A 23,629-nucleotide genomic window follows, 5' to 3' on the forward strand; every position below is an offset into this window, starting at 1 on the left:
TGAAAACTATGGAAATATTTTTAAAAACATTTCATTTAATTTTTCCACAATTTAATTGTTTTTCATGCTTTACTCCAAGTTGAAAAATTGCAAAGACTGAAACCAGTACTAAAATGTTCTTCATGATAAAATCATTTTAGCAGTTTCTACCTTGTCTTATTTTCCTTATACATATCAGCTTGCGTGTTCCTTTTCAACCTTTTACATATATATATATATATAAATATATATATATATATATATATATATATATATATATATATATATATATATATATATATATATATATATATATATATATATATATATATACATATATATATATATAGTCAATTGAATATGCCCTTTAAAAACAAGGTGTATTGGATGTCAGTTAAGTGCTCTGATATGAAATATGTCTAAAACCTTAAATAATATCTTAAAAATCACAGCAGAGATAATTTGAGAGGTAGTATATTCATGAAGCAATTGTAAGAACTTTTAAAACATTAAAAAAAAATTTTATTAATGATCATAGCCGTACTTTATCTATTTAATTATTAATACAATAATGCTTATATTATGGACTTATCTATACTGTGATTTTTAAGATAAAACTTTTCCAACTTTTTACCCTTCTTTCTCTCCGTTGTAACTAGAACAAGGAAGACATGTTCTTGTCTGTCTCCTGTCCAAGCTTGATTTACGCGTTCGCCACCACAACCTCATTTAGGCTTAGCAGCCCTTCCTGTTTGTTTTCACTGTCCAGTTTGTGTTACCTATTTTGACCCTCTGCAAAATCTTTGTAAGCCTAGCGCTTATTCTATCGTTTTCTTTTACTGAACTGCTAAGTTACAGGGACATAAACACACCAGCATCAGTTGTCAAGTGATGGCGAGAGGAAAAACACACACACATACACACACACACACACATATACATATATAAATATTTTAATCATTTGATAAAACTTTTTTAGTTGTTGGATATTTTATTTTATCTTAGTCTATTAGTTTTTTGGTAGTATGGGACACCTTGGAATTTTTATGAATTTTTAGTCGTTTATATTTACCTTTTTGATAGGTCGTTCTATTTGTATTTCATTCGCATAGATATTTTTACCTTCTGTATTTTTATGTATATTTTGTGTATATTTTTTATGTGTTTAAGAACCATGGTGATATTTATATATTACAAAATGTTTGAGGTATGGTGTTATATATAAAATCATTGACTTGCATTTAATGTTTGTTCTATAACCAGTGTTTCTTTATATATATATATATATATATATATATATATATATATATATATATATATATATATATATATATATATGACAGGCTTCTTTCAGTTTCCACCTACTAAATCCACTCACAAGGCTTTGGTCAGCCTGAGGTTATAGTAGAAGACACTTGCCCAAAGTGCCACGCAGTGGGACTGAACCCAGAACCATGTGGAAGCAAGCTTCTTACTACACAGCCACGCCTTCATCTATATATGACATTGATTTAACTGATTAGGCTCTCCCCTAAAAACTGCTGGCCTTATGCCTAAAATAGAAACAATTTTGTACGTTTAAAACTTATTTGGAGATGCATATACAATAGGGTACCTCACATTTCATGATGCATATCAGCGAAATGATTTTGTACCACACACTTTCCAAAATAAATATCTAAAACCTTCAAAGCTGAGGTTGCCCAATATCCAGTTATTTCCAATGGCTACCTCACATGTATGTAACAAACAAACCCAGTGGTGTAACTAGAGAGTGTCCATCACCTGGAATAACCCTTGAATTTGCTGACCCTCCAACAGGCTTCCAGATCTATTCAGACTTATATCACTGACCTAAATGTGCTGTCCCCCTCATACAAACATCATCCTTGGTGAATTGCACACCTTTGTCCCTCCCCTGAAGCTATGCTATAACTCCCACCACTTATAATTTGTTGGAAGGGAGCATTGTAGATTACAACCATTTCATTCCTGGTTCTTATTTTATCAACCCCAGTGGAATTTGAGTATATAGTGGCGCGAAATTATGGCCGCCATTAAGGAAGTACAATCTACGCATGCGCAAGGGACTTGCCTTCTCGGAAGCCCCTCAAGTACGCATGCATAGTAAAACCAGTACTTAAAGCGTTTCTTTCATTTTCTAAACCTCTTCAGCATGATGCCTTCGGCGTAACAGCTCCTTGCTCCTCTGGCATGCATCAACGAGGCTCTTAACCTTCCCATGCCGATTATAAGACAACCAGCGGCTGCTAAGCTGAATGACACAGGATTTTTAAAACCAAGCATCACCAAAAATAAAACTTATTTTTATTATGTTGTTAATTGTTCTACTGTTTCCTTAATATATAATTTTGCTGAAAGGTGATAGAGAGAGACTAATGTCTCTATTGCAACTATCAACCTTTTACAAGTACAAGAATGTAAAGTGGTGTAACTTAATACCACAGAAGACATTCGCCTGACTCCTTAGAGACTGAGCCACTTTTTAACCCTTGCATATATTAGCATTCCTGAAACTGCATCCCAAAAACTATGTTCTATTATCAGTGTTAGAAAATACTTCAGTTCTGATCACTTGCTTGTAAAATACAAAGTTCATTTGAAGCTTATATCAGAATATTTATCAGATATGGACACAGGACATAAAACTCACTGTAGGCCATCAGATCTTTTGTATGGACCACTGGTGAGTGGGTAGGGTCCACCTGGATCACAGTGAGTATTAATCACTTCTCTAAAGCATATTACAATTATCTGCTTGTATAGTTTGCTGTTTCTAATTCACTATGTTTGCACATATGTTCATGTGTAGGGCACTGCCCAGGGACTGTAGATGAACTGTAGACAAGAACTTCACTGCAGGCTAGCTAGTGTACTGGTCAGCAGAAAAAAGTACTTCCTGATTGGCAGAAAACACGACAGGGTTTCCACCAATAGATTGAAACTGGCCCATCTCCATATTGACAGCCTCAGCAAAGGGCTCAAACACCAAACAAAGGCTGACCTAGGTAAATCACACCAGCCCCAGACTACAAACAGTCGCCAAACAGCCGAATAACCACACACACAGGCAGGGTGGTTAAAACACCCTCCCAGTTCCAATGACAGTCAACAGTTTTGGCAGGGAGCTATATGTAGGGCACTGCCCAAGGACAGTAGATGAACTGTAGACAGGAACTTCACCGTGGGCTAGCTAGTGTATTGGTCAGTAGAGAAAGGGGTTTCCAGTTAGGAACGGAAAGGAAATGGTGATGTTGGATGGTTGAAGGTATTTGCCCTCACAATATAAATACACCAACACACTCTTGTTAGTAGTCGTTTTTTATGTTTAGCATAACAAAGTTATACATGTATGTATAAGTATCTGGACTGTTGCCATAGTAATGAAGCTAAAGCACTCATTGACCTTGAACTCTACTGTGCACGTGCACTAACTTTTAACATTCTAGCTCACTTCTGCTGCTTACAGCAGTGCTTGGAAGGAACGTGTGTAGCATGTGATCGTCGCATTGACAATGACAGAGAAAGTTACCATGGTGGTCCCTGCTCAGAGACCTATGCAATGTTGCAGAAAGTATGGTGAGGAGTGTATGAGCCACATGCAAGTGTATGAGTGGTTCAGATGTTTCCAAGATGGCCGGAAACTGTTGATATTGATGAATGTTTTGGGAGACCCGCAACCAGCAGAACAAAGAGAAACATCACAGATGGACATGCAGCTGTGAGGGGAAATCATTGAATCATCATCCATAAGTTATCAAAGGATGTGCAGGTTAGTTATGGTTCAGTTCAGTCCATTATCACTGAAGATTTGGGTATGCGACACATATCTGTTAAGTTTATGCCAAAATTGCTTTCAGCTGACCAAAAAGACACTTGGGTTTCGGTTGCACAAGATCTTGATTGTGTTAAGAGCAATGATAACTTTTTGAAAACTTTGCATATGCCTCTGTGCAGGTATCGCCAAGCTTTTGGCAAAATTTGATACAGATTCTCTGGTCAACTTTCTCTGTGATGGGCAATGTGCTAATCACATACTACACACCTTCCTTCCAAGCACTGCTGTAAACAGCAGAAGTGAGCTGGAATGTTAAAACAAGGTCAATCTGTGCCAAGCAGCTTCACTCTCTCTGCTTTAGCTTCGTTACTATGGCAACAGTCCGGATACTTATTGATCAGACCACGTATATGTTTGTGTGAGTGTAAGGACTTGAATATATACACATATGTATATGTGAGCCATGTGAAAAACACTGGTACTGCTGCCACATAAAAAGTGCTGGTGCTATGTAAAAAGCATCCAGTACACTCTGTAAAGTGATTGGCATGAGGAAGGTAATCCAACTGTAGAAACACACAAGTGTGTGTTTATAATGTATTTGAACATGCATACATGTGCATACACACCACAAGTAACAAAATAAGTATAAAAAGCTAAGACATCAAGATAAGATAGTTCAAAGTGTCATCACAAGTACATTATGTGACATAATTTAAGCTCTTTAATTATCTGATAACATATTTCAACAAACACAATGGAAGTGATAGGTAGTGGCTCTCGTGACTTCTGATCTGAACTGATTGGAAGTGCAAACATGTATATGTTTTGAAGTAGAATAATACTACTGTTAGTTAGACTTAGGAAGCTGCACTGCTTCCTGTCGGCCTTGACACATTTCCTGTGTCCTTATGTTTACAAAGGAGAGACAAGCACCTCCACCCAGTTAAGCCTGCATCATCATCATTGTTTAATGTCCACCTTCCAAGCTGACATGGTTATATATATGAGCCTTATGGAGACAGTTCTTTTCAAGTGTTGGGCCTCTTGGAAGCAATGACCTAGACTTATGGCATTATGTGGTGCTTAAGAAGAAGACCGATCAAGCCGATCAAATTGCAGTCATGGAAGAAACTGATGTCATGTAAATTGGCACCCATGCTGGTGGCACATAAAAGCCCCTTGGTGTCACACAAATGGCACCAGTGCCGGTGGTATGTAAATGCACCCATTGCATGCTCAGTGTGGTTGGCATTAGGAAGGGCATCCAGCTGTAGAACACCATACCAAATCAGACTGGAGCCTGGTGCAGCCTTCCAGTATGCCAGCTCAGTCAAACTGTTCAACCCATGGACAGTGAACGTTAAATGATGATGATGATGATGATATATATATATATATATATATATATATATATATATATATATATATATATATATATATATATATATATATATATATATATATATATATATATATACACACATATGTATATATATATATATATATATATTATTTTGCTTAAAAGAGTTCCAACACTGTCTGTTTTTTATGTTTTATTTATATTCCTGCAGAACTAATGTGGGGTATAGAATATGGAATATACAATATATAATATGATATACAATATACAATATAAAATAAAATAACATAAAAATGGATGGCACCATGAAAGAAAGTATTGAATGTAGATGAAATATTGAGTGTTCAATATAAAGGATCAAATATATAAATATATAAATATAAATATATATATATAAAGGCGACTCGAGTTTCAGGGCTATTTCCCTTCGTCATGGCCGGTATGACAGATATATATATATATAGCTTTGGGCCGACCCAAGCCTTGTGAGTGGATTTGGTAGTCCGAAACTGAAAGAAGCCCATTGTATATATATATATATATATATATATATATATATATATATATATATATATATTCATATGTGTGTGTGTGTTTGTGTGTCTGGTGTGTTTACGTCCCCGTAACTTAGCAGTTTGGCTAAAGAGACCGATAGAATAAGTACTAGGTTTACAAAGAATAAGTCCTGAGGTCGATTTGCTCGACTAAAGGCGGTGCTCCAGCATGGCCACAGTGAAAGTACAGAAACAAATAAAAAGAAGGAAAGATGCAATATAGCATATAATACATTCAGAGAAGATAAATAAAAGACTGGGGGGTGGGGGGTGGGGGAATTAATAAAAATAAAAATACATTTGAATGACACCACTAGATGGTTAGGTGAGTAGGCTAACTTTTCCCTCTGACTGACATGGGGACTGTAGCAATGTGAAATGAAGCGTTGTGCTCAAGAATACAATGCATTGCCCAGCCTGGGAATCAAACCTATGCTCTAGCAATTGTGAGTGCAACAGCTTAACCACTAGGTCACACATCTTCACAAAAAAAAACATAAAGATGGAACTAGATATAAGTAGATATTTAAATACATACACTATGCAAATTATTGTTCCTGTTGACAGGACAAAAGTGTTTTTTCTTGTCCAGTGACAAAAGTGTTTACTCTGCAGTTGAAATTTCTGAAAATAAGAGTTAAAAAATTAGTGGGATTTATATAAAACAAAAGAAAAACTAATTATATAAAAATAAAAAGAACCAAAAAGAAAAATCTAAGGTAAGATAATTGGTGATTGTTATTATTTAAGACAGGGGTCGTAATTGCACTTGGGAGACAGGTAAATTTATACAAAATCATGAGTTAAAATAGTAAGATAAAATAGGTATAATGTTGGTTATGTGTTCATGAATTTAAATATTTACAAACACCAAAATTGTGTATTATATTCAGGCATGGTTTGTATTTTTCAATAAATATATTTTCTTTATTTATCTGTTCTTGTATAGAAATTGTTTCCTTGCATTAGTAGATGGTTGGAGATTCTCTGCACATCTACCAAAGTGTTCATTCAACGGTGTCTGTCTATGCCTTGGGAAATGGATCTGTTGCTTATGCAGTGTAGCTCTCCATCTGTGATGTCCTTGTTTGGCCTATATAATTGTGTCCACAACATGGTTAAGTTATCATATAAATTAAATTTTCAGATGCACAAATGAAATTGGTCTTAAATGTGAATCTTTGTCCATGTTTGAAATGGAATTCTGAATATATATATATATATAAGGATTTATTTTTTGCAATGAGATAAAAAACCCAAAGCTATTTCCAGGATATTTATTATATCCCTTCATTGGAGACAGTGTGAGAGGATGGTTGAGCAATAGTTAATTTAGATAAGATAGGAAATAGAGAGTGAATGTAGGGATATTGTATTTGTAAATCTATTGTTTAGGCAGAATGGTATACATATAAGATTCCAATACCTTGTGAGTAAAATCCAACAGTCTTTAAGATTGGTCATTGCATTTGTAAATCCATTATTAACCTCTGGGTCTAATTGACACCACTACCGCTCATAACCTCCATATATATATATATATATATATATATATATATATATATATCATCATCATCATCATCATCATCATTGCTTAATGTCAGCTTTCCATTCTGGCATGGGTTGGATAGTTTGACTGAAGGCTGGTGAAACAGAAGGCTGCACCAAAATCCAATCTGATCTGGCAAAGTTTCTACAACTGTATGCCCTTCTTAACGCCAACCACTCCAAGAGTGCAGTGGGTGATTTTACATGCCACTGGCATGAGGGCCAGTCAGGCGGTACTGGCATTCACCACGCTCAAATGGTGCTTTTTATATTCCACCTGCACAGGAGCCACTCCAGCAGCACTGGCAATGACCACGCTTGAATGGTGTTTTTTATGTGCCACTAGCACAGGAGCCAGTCAGGCGACGATGGCAGCAATCACGCTTGAATGGTGCTTTTTACGGACCACCAGTATGGGAGCCAGTCAGCGGCCCTGGCAATGATCATGTTCAAACGGTGCTTTTAACATTCTAGGGCCACAGATGCCAATCAGGCAGTACACGATAATGGTTTCAATTTCACATGCCTCAACAGGTCTTCGCAAGCACATTTTATTGCCGAATGATTGAAGGGGACTCTTAAATGGGTTGGTTATACAACACTGACATAGGCCACGGGTTATGGTCTCACTTGGCTTACCGGGTCTTCTCAAACACAGCATATCTCCAAAGGTCTCGGTCACTAGTCATTGCCTCGGTGAGGCCCAATGTTTGAAGGTCGTGCTTTACAACCTTATCCCAGGTTTTCCAGGCTTTACCTCTTCCACAGGTTCCCTCAACTGCTAGGGTGTGACACTTTTTCACGCAGCTGTCTTTATCCATTTGCAATACATGACCATACCAGCACAGTCGTCTCTTTTGCACACCACATCTGATGCTTCTTAGGTCCAACTTTTCTCTCAAGGCACTTACACTCTGTCCTGTAGGCACACTCACATTACACATCCAACGGGGCATACTGGCTTCATTCCTTGTAAGCTTACAAACGTCTTCAGCAGTCACGGCCCATGTTTCACTGACATGTAGCATGGCTGTTTGCACACTTGCGTCATATAGTCTACCTTTGACTCTGAGCGAGAGGCCCTTTGTCACCAGCAGAGGTAGGAGTTCTCTGAACTTTGCCCAGGCTATTCTTATTCTAGCAGCTACACTCTCAGAGCATTCACCCCCACTACTGACTTGGTCACCTAGGTAACGGAAGCTATCAACTACTTATAGTTTTTCCCCTTGGAATGTGACAGAAGTTGTTCTCTGCACATTTTCAGTGTTTATTGCTCCTGAGCATTTGTCACACACAAAAACTATCTTCCAAGTTAGCCTTCCTTTGATAATGCTGCACCTCTTATGTGACCATAGCTTACACTGGGTACAAACTGTTACTCAGAGTTTCATGTGATCATTTATCAGTCAGTTATGATAAGGTTATCACAGCTGTCTGATGAATGGTCACATGAAATTCTGAGTAACAGTTTGTGAAGGTTTTTTCAGTCTCTTAATGAAGTAGTATATTCCTCTATTTCTGGTATTTGTGTTCTATTTTGTTCACCTTGTTTTGCATGTATGTGGTTGCTTGTGTGTGTGTGTGTGTGTGTGCATTTAATCAAAAATGTTGGAGTGAACAAGAAGAGTATGGTTGGACATTTATTTGCAATCGCTAGAATTGTTTCTACACAATGTAGAAACAATTGTAGTGACTGCAAATAAATGTCCAATAATAAATGTACTCCTTCTTGTTGATTCCAATTTCTTTTAGTTATCTATTCACACACTACAGAAGCCCAAACTCAAAACTGTTAATATGTAGAATACTACTAGTGTACAGCATGATGAAATCTGAAGGTAAATGAGCTTTATACTGTACTCTGCTATGTTTGCAATGGAATATATCATAATTAGAGGTACGCCATTGCCTACTGGCAGCCCCCCCCCCACACACACACAACTGACGTGCGGGCTGGGATGTTGGATCGCCTCTGCAACTCAGTGTCAGGGAGGGGGGAATCACAAGGAGGAGTCGATTGAGGTTGGTGCTCTCAGACGCTTAGCCTCTCCGGCGTGCAGGTTGCTTTCGAGGTAGACCCTACTCAAGCGCAGCAGGGAACCCCAATGTGGAAAATTGGCCACACATCAGGGCCCCTATATATGTGTGTGTGTGTGTGTGTGTGTGTGTGTGTGTGTGTGTGTGTGTGTGTGTGTGTGTGTGTTTGTATGTGACTGTAACTGTGGCCTATGCCAGTACAGCATAACCATCCCATTTAAGAGTACTCTTCAATCATTGGGCAATAAAATGCACTTGCAAAGACCCATTGAGGCAAGTGAATTCATTGTCATGGCCGACGACAGTACTGCCTGATTGGCGCCCATGCTGGTGGCACATAAAAGGCACCATTTGAGCGTGGTCGATGCCAGTGCTGCCTGACTGGCTCCCATGCCAGTGGCACATAAAAAGCACCAATCTAGTGTGGCCGATGCCAGTACCGCCTCACTAGCCCTCATGCTGGTGGCACGTAAAAAGCACCCACCACACTCTTGGAGTGATTGATGTTAGGAAGGGCCGGATTGGAGCTTGGGGCAGCCTTCTGGCTTGCCAGCCCTCAGTCAAACCGTCCAACCCATCCCAGCATGGAAAATGGACGTTAAACAATGACGTCGACGACGATGCTGATGATGGTATATATTAATGACATTTAGGAACATGGCATTTTGCCATGCAACCATAATATGCTATAATGCATACTAAGTGTTTTTATACTACTAAGTATAAAATTAATAAACACATATATGTGACACGGGATGAATTTGTGAGGACCAATCTCAGGATGTTGAGCCTCACAGAAGAAGTGACAATAGGCTGAGATGTCTGGCGATATGAGGTTCTTGAGAAGACCCACCCACGTCAGTGAAACTGAGTTCTAAAAGCGCTGTGTGTCTCACCCACATATGACAAGAAACCATCTCACACACTCTACCATAACAAACCAAACTACATCTCACTTTGCTTCCTCACATTTCCACTTCATGCATTATGCTTACCTCCCACTCCCCAATCCTGTCCTCTTGGCCCTGTCTCACAGTGTCATTGCTATCCTCTAGCCCCTGACCTGAGTGTGCCATCCACATGTAACAAAAAAACTTTTCGCACACCCTACCTCAACAACCCCACCTGCATCTTCATATCTCTTCTCTTCCTCACCTTTCCTCCTTCATACACTATGCCTACCTCTCACTCCCCAATCCTGTCCTCACAGCCATGTTTTTCTGAATCATTGCTATCCGGTAGCCCCCTCACCCCCACTCTATATATCCAAGTTTTCAATATCCAAGTTTTCACCACTCCCTTTCCTCACTCTCTAATCATGCTTCTTTGGCAATATCGTACCGCTTATATTATGATCTTTGAACCTCAAGGTGATGCCCTGGTACTAGCCATCATCTATATCTCTCTCTGTCTTTACTCAACCATCCCATTTATATTCTGATCCCTGTCTCTTGGGAGTATTTCCAGCACTTTGCAATCCTGATATCTCCCACATTCTCCCTCCTTTTCCTGCACTTCCCTCAGGCTGGGTAACCATGAACCCCCTTTGTGGCAGCACACCTGCTTCTCCCTTCATTCTTTCTCTCTCTCTCTCTCTCTGACCAGGTAACCTTGTACCTCCTCTACAGCAAGATACCAGTGTTTTTCTCTGTCTCATTATAACCTTTCATTATCTAACACAGGATCACCTCCTCCAATGCCTCCCCCCCTCTCAAAAGAGTTTTGTCTTGCAGGATTCTTGGTGACCCTGTCAGTGCAGGTACCACTTAAAAAGCATCCAGTCCACACTATAAAGTGGTTGGCATTTGGAAGGACATCCAGCTATAAAAACCTTGCCAAAACTGACCTCACCTATGCTTGTGCCATGTAAAAAGCCCTAATTCCACACTGCTGAGTGGTTGGTGTTAGGAAGGGCATCCAGCTATAAAAGTCTGGTGCAAGCTTCTGCCTGGTCAGTACCTGTCAAACTGACCTACCCATGCCAGTATGGAAAGTGGTCATTAAAAATGATGATGATGATGATGATGATATATACATACATACATACATGCATATATATATATATATATATATATATATATATATATATATATATATATATATACACACACACACAAAGTATAAAGCTAATAAGCACACACACACACACATATATATATTTGTTTGTTTGTGTGTGTGTATGTGCATCATCATCCTCATCATTTAGCACCTGTATTTGCGTGCTGACATCGATTGCATAGATTGAATGGTTTGACAGGAGCTGACAGATTAAATGATTAAATCTTGTACGTAAAGTGCAATTTTTATCTGTCAATCTGTCTGTTACCATCTTGCTGCCTACATAAGTGAATCAATCTTGACAAAACTTTACATACAAGTTAAACTAACATCCAGTTCAATTACAGGCTAATTGGATTTCAATAAAAATCTATAATGGGCTCCCTAGTTGGGCTATTATTTGATAAAATGAGAAAGATGCAAAGAGTGTCAGTGTGAGGGAAATGTGGTGGCATAGTGAGTGTAGTTGATATCAGGGAAGGGGAAAACAGCATTGTTTAAGTGACAAATATGGAGTGGCAGTGGGATGATAACTTTAATACAGCTGTCATTCATGGATATACACGTGACACTGCACACATACTTTCATAAATACATAGATGCATGCATAGACACACACACACACACACGCAGATACACACACACTACATGCACACACATGCACTTACGCATAACTAACTTTTAAAATGCCAAAGAAGAGAAAGAAAGGTGGGTGTGAGGAATATGTAGCTTTAAGGAGAGATGGGGTAGGTGGCTATTCTGCTGTCCATTGCAAAAAAACACTCACACACAGATACACACACACAGATACACACACACACACATACATACATACATACATACATGCATACATATATACATACATCTACTATACACAATTTTAAACTCATTACTTGTGTGTACGTTTGTTAATGTGTGCGTGCATGCATGCATGTGTGCGCGCGTGTGTGTGTGTGACGTCCTATAGATGTCTGTCTTTCTACTTTTGTAGGGTCTTCCCTGTGCTGTTACATATTGTGAAATTTTAAAATTATATCAAAATTTTTAAATTTGATATATTGAAATAATTTTCTACATTAAATCCAATTTCGTTATTTATTTGTTCCAGAAAAACAGCAGGAAAATATTATTGAGGTTTAAAGTTTAATCAACTTTACCTAATCAGAAAACAAGATTCGGAAGCTAGCATTAGCTGTCTATCACAAAATGAAAGCAAAATCATTATGAGGAGGAATTTTTATTAAACATACAAAAGCAAGACATCACGATGACCAAAGTTGTAAGAATTTCTGGAATTTTAATAAGTCGTAATGAATAAAGTCTTGTCAGATGGTAGAACAGACATGTAAATAATTTAAAAAGGAAAAAATCCTCAACAAAATTTTTTTGAGTAAAATTGCACAACCCTGGCCTGATCAAGAGGCTTATCTGTAGGGGAAGGCATGGTCTGAGATGGTATAAACAAAAATTTATGTAAGACATTCTATTGTAAAAATTGCCTGGCAATGACAGGCTCTTCAGCTAGTAAAAAATATAGAGAGAACAACAAAAATATGAAAGATTAGTCAATGAGAAAGAAACAAACTACTTACATAATTTCGATAATCTAACAAGGCATATTGTCCAGTAAAAAAAAAGGTTGCTTCCTCTTCTTTAGAGCAGACCAATGTTACTGCACTGATTTTGGGTACCATACAAAATAAGATTGTAAATGTTCAGTTTTATTATTTGTAGTAATCCATGTTTGCTACTTCTTAATTACTATCTCATTTTCCTTATCCTAAGAATTAAAGTATTATGCTAAGTTTAATGAGCCAAAAGATTTTTTCATCTGCAATAAAAAATTTGAAGCTTTTTAGATTTTTGAAAATAAAGATTTCTTACTCATTTGAGCTACGGAACAATTTTCTTTGCTTACAATATATTTTTCATACTTGAATGGTTTTGATAATACGAAAATTTGACAGAGCAGGTATTTTACAGTTAGGTGAGAATTCACTATGGCTTAGTGAAAGATTAAACTTTATATAACTTAAATCATAATAAAACAATTAACTATATTGTATAATCAAAGAAATTAAATAAAAAGACTAGTTATTTATCCTATAAAATAAAAAGAAATATTAAACAGTATTAATGGAAAAAATTCAACCCTTATCTAATCGAAGTCTTAGTTTAGGCTAAGATGATAAACTTACACCTAATTAATTCTTTTTATTTTATTCACTACTAATTAATTCTTTTTATTTTATGGGATAAATACCTAGTCTTTTTATTTAATTTCTTTGATCATACAATATAGTTAATTGTTTTATGATTTAAGTTATATAAAGTTTAATCTTTCATTCATAATAAAATTTTCATTCATGTTTTTATATCTATTTATTCTATTCTTTTTCTTTACGCAATATTTTCACGAGACTTCTTTTGAATAAACGTTTTAGTCTAAAATCTTTTAGTTTAAACTATAGCATCGTTTAGATATGTGCTACTTCTGTCTTTATTATTTTAACCTAAAACTTCGTTCAAATTGTATTTTAAACGAAAGATTCGTTAAAATTAGTTTTTGCATATAATATTCCTGTTAGTTTATATTATAATAAACATAAAGTTAATTATGGAACGCTTATAATTTTGATATTTTTAATAATATTTTTCTAGCTTAATATAATAAGTATTTTATATACGTTCATTTGTTATTTATTGTTGGTTGATATATACATTCTTTTATTATTATTATTGTTGAATTTGGACCTGAAGACTAGCTATATTTTTGAAAAGAATTGATTTTCGATAGTTTTAATCGATTTAAATATTCCTTCTATTTGAAAATTGGTTATGAAACACGTGTAGTCGTTTTATTATCATTATCTTATGATATTTACTTTGTATTATATTATACTTATTTATTGTGCTTTTACTTATTAATTTTTCTATATGTGATAGTGGATTTTCATCAATGAGTTCATGAACCTTGGTTCTTTTCCCTAAAACTATATATATAAATATATATATATATATATATATATATATATATATATATATATAAACAAATAATAAATGAGTATATGCATATATACGTACAAGTATGTGCATACCTACATCTACCTGTATATATAGGTGCATATCTGGGTACAGGACATTGCAAACAAAACGTAGACAAAAAAATAATAATAACCAGAGTACAGAAAACACACAGGCCACATAGAGAACATTTTCCTTCATCAGCTGCCCCCATTCTAACACAGGCGTTTCGAAGAGTTAGGGCAGGACACATCGTTAAAATGGCTCTTCCCATGGACCACAAATTAAATTTGTATAGACAAATTAAATTTGTACCATGGAGGAATGTAGTGACGGACAGAAAACAGGACAGGAAAACAAACGGAAAAGGCTATACGGCCAGACATGAAAAATCATGTGTATATATATATATATATATATATATATATATATATATATATATATATATATATATATATATATATATATATATACATATATATATATATATACACTCATATATATGTATGTGTGTGTGTGTACTTTTGTGTCTCTTTTTATGTCCCTGTAACTTAGCGGTTCGGCATAACAGATCAATAGAATAAATACCAAGCTTAAAAAAACTAGTGGTGGGGTCGATTCGTTTGACTAAAATTCTTCAAGGCCACAGTATAATGACTGAAGCACATCAGGAATTAATATTCAAGTGAAAGAGGAATTTAATCATTACAATGACAGCCAATGTGCTGTATCACTTTGTAAGGTATTTGCATTAATCTACCTGACTAATAATTTACAGCTGACCAAAATTCATCCAAAAAACTAGATACCCAAAAGCAAGAAAACATATAAGCAAGACAAAAATAATAATAATGAAATAAATGCAGCAAAGAAAACCATTACAATTTTTAATCATACCTTTGAGTTTTTCCTGATGGATCGCTGTATGTCAAAATTACATTTCCTTCATCAACTGTAAAGTCAGCAGACTTTATACTTCCTAAGTTACGTGGATTTTGTACAGGAGATATGACATTGAATTGGCAGATCTGTATGAAATAAAGAGATACAAATGAATTAAGCTGAATAAAAGAAGTATAATAAAAAGAAGAAAAATCCAATGATAAATTTTCGGATAATACCGATTTCAAATTTTGGCACAAAGCCAGCAATTTTATGGAGAGTGGGTAAGTCGATCGCATCGACTCAAGTGCTTAATCATTTTATTGACCCCAAACGGATGAAAGGCAAAGTCAACCTCAGTGAAATTTGAACTTTAAATGCAAAAATTTAACTTATGATGAAAGTAAACAAAGTTTGCTTAAGAAGCGTTGAGATATTTTGAAAGATACAGAAATAATTTATTCTCAAACACATGATGATGCTAATATAGCATAAACAGGATAAACTAGTTATATAGTGCAGAAAAAATCACTACCGGCCAGCCAGCCATGTGAGTCAAACTCACATCCTTGTGATTACACGTCAAGTGCTTTACCTTTAAGCTAAACTGCCCAGTAACGAATTCTTCTGCAATATATATGAGCTTTGGAAATATTCTGTGCGTGAGAAGACCCAGAAAGATAAGTGAGACCATAACATGTGGCCTTTACCAGGGGTGTAGCCAGCCCACTTATGCGTACCTTTTCTTATTTGGACACAAAACCCTGCTTGCGAAGACCTGTTGAGGCAAGTAAAATCGAAATCGAAAATTGAACCAAATTCAATGACTGGCACCCATGCCAACCTTCCTTAAGTGGATACTAAACTCAGCTTGCGAAGACCTGTTGGGGCAAGTGAGATCGAAACTAAACCAGATTTGATGACTGGCACCTGTGCCAGTGGAGCGCTAACAGCATCATCTAAGCAGGATCGCTGACAGAGCAGCAGTCTTGCTTCCGTGCCAGTGGCACGTAAGAAGCACCATTTGAGCATGATCGTTTCCAGCTTCGCCTTACTGGCATTTGTGCTGGTGGCATGTGAACAAAACATTGGACTGACTCCTGTGCAGGTGGCACGTAAAAAACACCATTTGAGCGTGGCTGTTGCCAGTACCCCCAGACAGGCCCTCGTGCTGGTGGCACGTAAAGAGCACCCACTACACTCTCGGAGTGGTTGCCGTTAGGAAGGGCATCCAGCTGTAGAAACTCTGCCAGATCAGATTGGAGTTAGGTGTAGCCATCTGGTTCGCCAGTCCCCAGTCAAATCGTCCAACCCATGCTAGCATAGAAAGTGGACGTTAAATGATGATGATGATGAATTATAAGCTAGATGCTTATAAGTGATCACCATGTACTGGCTAAAGAAAATAGTCTAATATAGGAGCATATAAGCCCTTGATGCAAAAAAGTGGGGGGTTTTGTACACACACACACACAAATAGGCTCCTTTCCGTTTCCATCGATCAAATCCACTCACAAGATTTTGGTCATCTGAGTGCTTAGTAACAGACGCTTGCGCAAGGGGTCACACAATGAGACTGACTGACTGTATGTAAATAAGGAAGAAAATAGATGTAAAATAAAAGTATAGGAAATTTATCAATTCTATTTTTGGTCACTGTCTTCAAGATTTTCAGTTCTACTGATACCTTTAGCGATTAAAATGGTTTCCTTCCCAGCTACTGAAATATTGGGTTGGTGCATAATTATTGCGGCTTTTTTTCAACAAGTTTTTTTCAACAAAAACAATAACAATATTTAACAAAAACATTTTTAAATGGCAGTTTGACAGTTTGACCGTCTGCCAAGCAAATGGGAAGCAGTAATTGAAATAGATGGTGAATATGCTCCGGAATAATCATTTAAAGATGTTTTTGTTACATGTTGTTATTGTTTTTTTTTAATAAAATTTGTTCAAAAAAAGCTGCAATAATTATGCAGCAGCCCAATAGATGTACCACTGTTGCTTAGGTATTTGCTGTCTGGTCTGTGGTGGTGTTTAGTTGGGTTGATGAATGAAAATCTTTCCTGGGCTGCATGTAGAAGTGATTGCAGAAATAACTGTGAACATTTACCGATTTTACTATCACAAATAGAGGCCGACTGCATTGACCTTTCATAGGTAACAACAGCAATAATACTGTTTGAGGTTTATGGCAAGCTGTTGATACGGCCACCTACAGTTTGTCCTACATAACTGGAAACAATTGTGTTGTATTCGTGGTGAAGGAGGTTTTTGGTAATTCGTCTGAGCCATCTGCATGGGCTGTCTGGTGGGTGGCAAGAATGGAGACACTTATTGCTCAGCTGCCTCAACATTCTGCAATTAATTACTGCCAAAAGTGGCCTTTTATAAGAAGAAGACCGTCCCTTCCTACCCCTCTAGCTATGCTAGTGAATCCCCACTACACCAGAAAATTTTATCTCCCTATCTCTATCTATCTATCTGTTTTTCCCAGATCCATACAAGCTGGACATGTTTTCTACTTTGGTGCAGGCGTGTGGTTAAGAAACATGTTTCCTAACCATGTAGTCTCAGGTTCAATCAGATTGCACAGCACTATGGAAATGTGTACTCTACTATAGCTCTGGGTTGATCAAAGCCTTGTGACTGGATTTGGCAGATGGAAACTGAGAGAACCCCACTGTATGTGCCTATATATATGTAAATATATATATATATACATACATACATACATATATATATATATATATATATATATATATATATATATATATATATATATATATATAATATTAGGGACAAAATCCAAAATTACAGGTAAAAAACTCAATTAAATATCTTAAAGTAAATATCTTATGATATTTACTTTACTTTATATTATACTCATTTATTGTGCTTTTAATTATTAATTTTTCTATATGTGATAGTGGATTTTCATCGATGAGTTCTTGAAAATTGGTTATTTTCCCTAAAACTATATATATATATATATATATATATATATATGATGAATTAGGTACTTAAGTTGAAGCAGCAAAGATCAGCGTGGTATTATCCATACAACTTCAAAATAAGGTGAATGAAATCAAAATAAGCAACAGGATATCCAGAGGTGATGCAGTATGACTGTTCCAAGCACCTCCATTTAACTGAACAATGCAATTATTACATCAGTTTAAATGCAAGGCTATCCTCAGCTGCGGAAAAAAATAAATATTTATTTATGCACCTGAGGATAGCCCTGCATTTAAATTGATGTAATGATTGCATTGTTCAATTAAATGGAGGTGCTTGAAACAGTCGTACTGCACCACAAGGATGTTGTTTCTTTCCACTCTTCCTTGAAAAACACGCCAGGTGATGAGAAACAGACAAATGTTGGCAACAGAAAGGGCATCCAGCCACAGAAAAAGCTGCATCAACAAAATCCGTTTGACTCAAGCAAACATGGAAAAAGCAGATGCTAAATGAGGATGATGATGATGATGATGATTATGGTGATGATGGTGATGACGATGATGATAACAATGATGATAATGATGATATTGATGAATTTTAAAAATTTCAAATGAAATACAATGATCTGCAGCCATGAAAACAAAATTTTTTTTGTTCCAATTTAATACACGAAAAAGATGTTTGCTGAACTCATACTGTGACTTCAGTATAGCTACAACTAATTGTCTTTGCAAAAAGGAAATAAACTTACAGTTTGATTAACGTTGTTGCAATGCATCTGTCCACAAGGTAACCATTTATATATAGATGAATTTGTCACATTCTGAAAACTGAAATAAAAATACAGAATGAGTATTTTCTCAAGATCTAACTCTCATAGTGCCAGTTACATGGTTTTCCGTGGCCTATAACTGACTGACATCACGTTTCCCCTGGACAACTAATCCCTTGCAGAGTTATTTATTTACAGTTGAGCGAACTTAAGTTATGTGAAATGAAGTGTTTTGCAGAAGGACACAATACACTGCCCAGACCAGGGATTGAACCCGAGATCTTGCAATCATGAGTGCAATACCCTAACTATTAAACTACATGCCTTCACAAATGAAAGATTAGCAATAAAAATACTTTTTGTTTGTATTTTAATGTATTGGGTCATCCCATAAATAGTCGGAGGGCGATGGGATAAACTACCTGCATCAACTTGTTATAAAAGCAGGTAGTAATTTTACCTTGTACTTATTCTTAGTGTGAGTTTTGAAGAGCGCAGTTCGATTTTAATAGTTATATTTTCAAAGCTATAATGGAAGTGACAAAGGAGCATATTTGGCACATTTTGCTTTCCAAGTTCAATAAAGAGAACAACATAACAGAAAGTGTGAGTAATATTAATGCAGTGTATGGGGATCGGACAATAAATGTAAGCCAGTGTCAACTGTGTTTCCAGAAATTCTGAGCCGGAAACTACAGCTTAGAAGACAAGTCTCATCCTGGAAGATCTGTAGAGCTCAATGAGGACGTCTTGCAAATGCTGATGGAACAGAATCCCATCGTAACTGTTGAGGAACTAGAAGAGAAGCTTGGATTTGGTCATTCAACCATTCATTGACACCTGCATGCCATCAGAAAAGTCAGCAAATTGGGTCAATGGGTTCCTCACAAACTTTCAAGTCTAATCACACGCAGCGAGTGAATGTGTGCTCTTCTTTGCTGTCATGTCTCATGCATGAACCGTTTGTAGACTGAAGAGGGACTGGTGATGAGAAATGGGTTCTCTAAAACAATGTCAAGTGCCAAAGACAGCGAGTAGGAAAAGGAGAAACATCAGTATCCCAGGTTACAGAAGGTCTTCACCCACATAAGGTGTTGTTATCTGTTTGGTGGGATATGAAAGGTTTAGGCCACTTTGAACATTTAAACCCTCACCAAATGATAACAAAGGAGATTCACTGTTAGCAGCTTGATCGACTTAAGTCAGCGCTACAAGAAAAATGACCATCTTTGGTTTCAAGATGAAATATGTTCTTCCATCAGGATAATGCTCAGTTACATACAGCGAGGATAACATTCCAAAGGCTGGAGCAGTTTGAATAGTTAAACGATGCCCCACATATCATATTCACCAGACATTGCCCCATTTGATTATCATTTATTCTGCAGTCTTCAAAATCATTTGGATGGAAAAAATATGAATTCTGTAGACAAGGTCAGAACAGTACTGGAGGAATATTTTTCATCATGGACAAGTGAATTTTTGAAGTGGGACCTTGCAAGTCTACCAGATAGATGAAAGAACATTGTATAAAATGAAGGAGAGTATATATTAGATTAAAAAAGAATTTTGTTTATTTCATGGAGATGTACATTCATAGCAAGTGACCTGATCTAAGATCATATGCTGAAGCAAAAACAATTGCAGCATGGAAGGTGTTTATAAGCCATTTAAAAACACAGAAAAACCGTTAGATTCAGTTCAACATTTAAATTTAATTTGCCAAAATATTTTCGTCGCAATAAAGAAATAAATATAGTAGAAGACGCCCAAGGTGCCACGCAGTGGAACTGAACCCGGGACCATGTGGCTGGTTAGCAAGCTATTTACCACACAACTCTCCTGTGCCAATTAATGTAGAAACTACAGCATTAGAATAGTTTATCTCTTATTTCTAGTAATATAGGGGTTTTCTAACACCCTAGTCACATTTTCTAACACCCTAGTTTTCTAACACCCTAGTGAAGGTGCATGGCTCAGTGGTTAGAGTATCGAGTTTACGATCATGAGGTTGTGAGTTCGAATCCCGGACTGGGCTGCATGTTGTGTTCTTGAGCAAGACACTTTATTTCATGTTGCTCCAGTTCACTCAGCTGTAGAAATGAGTTGCGACGTCACAGGTGCCAATCCGTATCGGCCCCTTTGGCTTTCCCTTGGATAACATTGGTGGCATGGAGAGGGGAGGCCGGTATGCATGGGCGACTGCATAAAAAACAACCTTACCTGGACTTGTGCCTGGGAGGGTAACTTTCAAGGTGCAATCCCATGGTCATTCATGACCGATGGGGGTCTCATCAGTCACATTTAGTGCAGTTTCTGTGTGTGTGTGTGTGAGTGTGTGCATGTGTGTGTGTGTGTGTGTGTGTGCGTAAAAATTATTATTTTTATTTTTAATTCTCTAATAATAATAATAATAATAATAATAATAATGATCACAAATAATGAGTTACAGTATACAAGAAAAAAGATACATAATGAATAAAATAAAATGAAATAAAATTTGTGCTCGTGTTTGTATACGTGTGTGCATATGTGTATGTTTGTGTGTGTGTAGATACACACACACACACACACACACACACACACACACACACACACACATAATATATATATATATATATATATATATATATATATATATATATATACATATATATATATATATGTATTCTTTACTCTTTTACCTGTTTCAGTCATTTGACTGTGGCAATGCTGGAGCACCACCTTTAGTCGACCAAATCAACCCCAGGACTTTTTCCGAACCACTAAGTTACGGGGATGTAAACACACCAGCATCGGTTGTCAAGCGATGTTGGGTGGACAAACACAGATACACAAACATATACACACACACACATACATACATATATATGTATATATATATATATATATATATATATATATATATACACGACGGGCTTCTTTCAGTTTCCGTCTACCAAATCCACTTACAAGGCTTTGATCAGCCCGAGGCTATAGTAGAAGATATCTTCCCAAGGTGCCACGCAGTGGGACTGAACCCAGAACCATGTGGCTGGTAAGCAAGCTTCTTACCACACAGCCACTCCTACACTTATATATATATATATATATATATGTGTGTGTGTGTGTGTGTGTGTGTGTGGCTGATATTTAGCAAGGTGAGACACACATAAGAAGGAAGGAAACAAAGGACCACTGATGAGGTCACAGAAGTGTGACGAAAGAACTCTGGCCGAAATAAGATTAAGATTAATGTAATATAAAGCTGAAGCAAATTAACACCAAATATACAGTGCGTGTGTTTTTATTGGCTAACTGGCAATATGACCATCCCCAAGTACAACAACATATATATATATATATATATATATATATATATATATATATATATATATATATATATATACACACACACACACACAAACATACACATATGTGCACACATATACAAACATGAACACAAATTTTATTTCATTTTATTTTATTCATTATGTATCTTTTTTCTTGTATACTGTAACTCATTATTTCTGATTATTATTATTATTATTATATATATATATATATTTCCCTCTCTCACTCTCTGGGAGAGAGGCACAAGCACATACACAGACAGAGAGAATTCACAAAAGAAACAAAAGACGAACACAGGTGGTGTAGACAACAAACATATGTATAAATATAACTCGGGAAGTGAAAAACTGCTTAACGTTTCGAGCCTACGCTCTTCCACACAAAGGAACACAGAAAGAAGCAAGGAGAGGAAAAGAGAGTGTGTAGTGACTAGTGATCTATCATGGCGAATACCGTGCAACCAGTATGGATGTCAATTGTTTAAGCACCAATATGTGTGTGTGTGTATGTGTGTGTGTGTGTGTGTGTGTGTGTGTGTGTGTGTGTGTGTATGTGTTTACTTCCTAAGTTACTTATTAGAGTATATGAATTAAAGTATATAGGAGTAAAAATAAAGATAAGGAAATAAAAAAAACAAATAAAAATAAATAATGAAATAAAATAAATAAAATAGACTAAACATATTAATATACATACATTTGAGAGTTCCTTATAACATGAGGCATTTACATTACTACATGTCAATGCCTCATGCTATAAGAGACTATTAAAGTCACAACTACCTTAATAACTATACAGTGTACTAACAGCAAGGAAATGCACTTTGGAAGTCGTCTCTTAAAAACAGATGCAGCCGCAAGGTGGTGCTCCAGCATGACCACAGCCACCTTGTTGAAACACATAAAAGAATATACATATATATAGGTGTTGGAGTGGCTGTATGGTAAGTAGCTTGCTTACGAACCACATGGTTCCGGGTTCAGTCCCACTGCGTGGCATCTTGGCCAAGTGTCTTCTACTATAGCCTCGGGCCGACCAAAGCTTTGTGAGTGGATTTGGTAGACGGAAACTGAAAGAAGCCCATCGTATATATGTATATATATATATTATATGTATATGTATGTGTGTGTATATGTTTGTGTGTATATGTTTGTGTGTCTGTGTTTGTCCCCCCAACATCGCTTGACAACCGATGCTGGTGTGTTTACGCCCCCGAAACTTATTGATTTGGCAAAGGAGATCGATAGAATAAGTACTAAGCTTACAAAGAATAAGTCCTGGGGTCGATTTTGCTCGACTAAATGCGGTGCTCCAGCATG

At 36.5% G+C, this 23,629-nt stretch overlaps 1 protein-coding gene across 5 annotated transcripts in view; it reads right to left on the minus strand.

The window, feature by feature from the left end:
• Nucleotides 1-23,629, minus strand: part of LOC106871643 (uncharacterized) — a 175,901-nt gene that overhangs the window by 66,320 nt on the left and 85,952 nt on the right. For 3 of the 5 annotated variants that reach the window (XM_089345715.1, XM_089345719.1, XM_089345709.1), the window contains 4 exons: nt 18,957-19,035; nt 15,260-15,390; nt 12,931-13,015; nt 5,353-6,319 (listed from right to left, as the gene is read on the minus strand). In XM_089345715.1, the coding sequence (XP_089201841.1) occupies nt 6,017-6,319; nt 12,931-13,015; nt 15,260-15,390; nt 18,957-18,983 (546 nt within the window). In that variant the 5' untranslated portion in view covers nt 18,984-19,035 and the 3' untranslated portion in view covers nt 5,353-6,016. Of the gene's footprint in view, nt 1-5,352; nt 6,320-12,930; nt 13,016-15,259; nt 15,391-18,956; nt 19,036-23,629 lie in introns of those variants that run through there. The other 2 variants (XM_089345713.1, XM_089345726.1) reach the window with 1 other exon arrangement.

This window comes from Octopus bimaculoides, chromosome 2 (assembly GCF_046866305.1).
Source record: "Octopus bimaculoides isolate indiv1 chromosome 2, ASM4686630v1, whole genome shotgun sequence".
Lineage (NCBI taxonomy): Eukaryota > Metazoa > Mollusca > Cephalopoda > Octopoda > Octopodidae > Octopus > Octopus bimaculoides.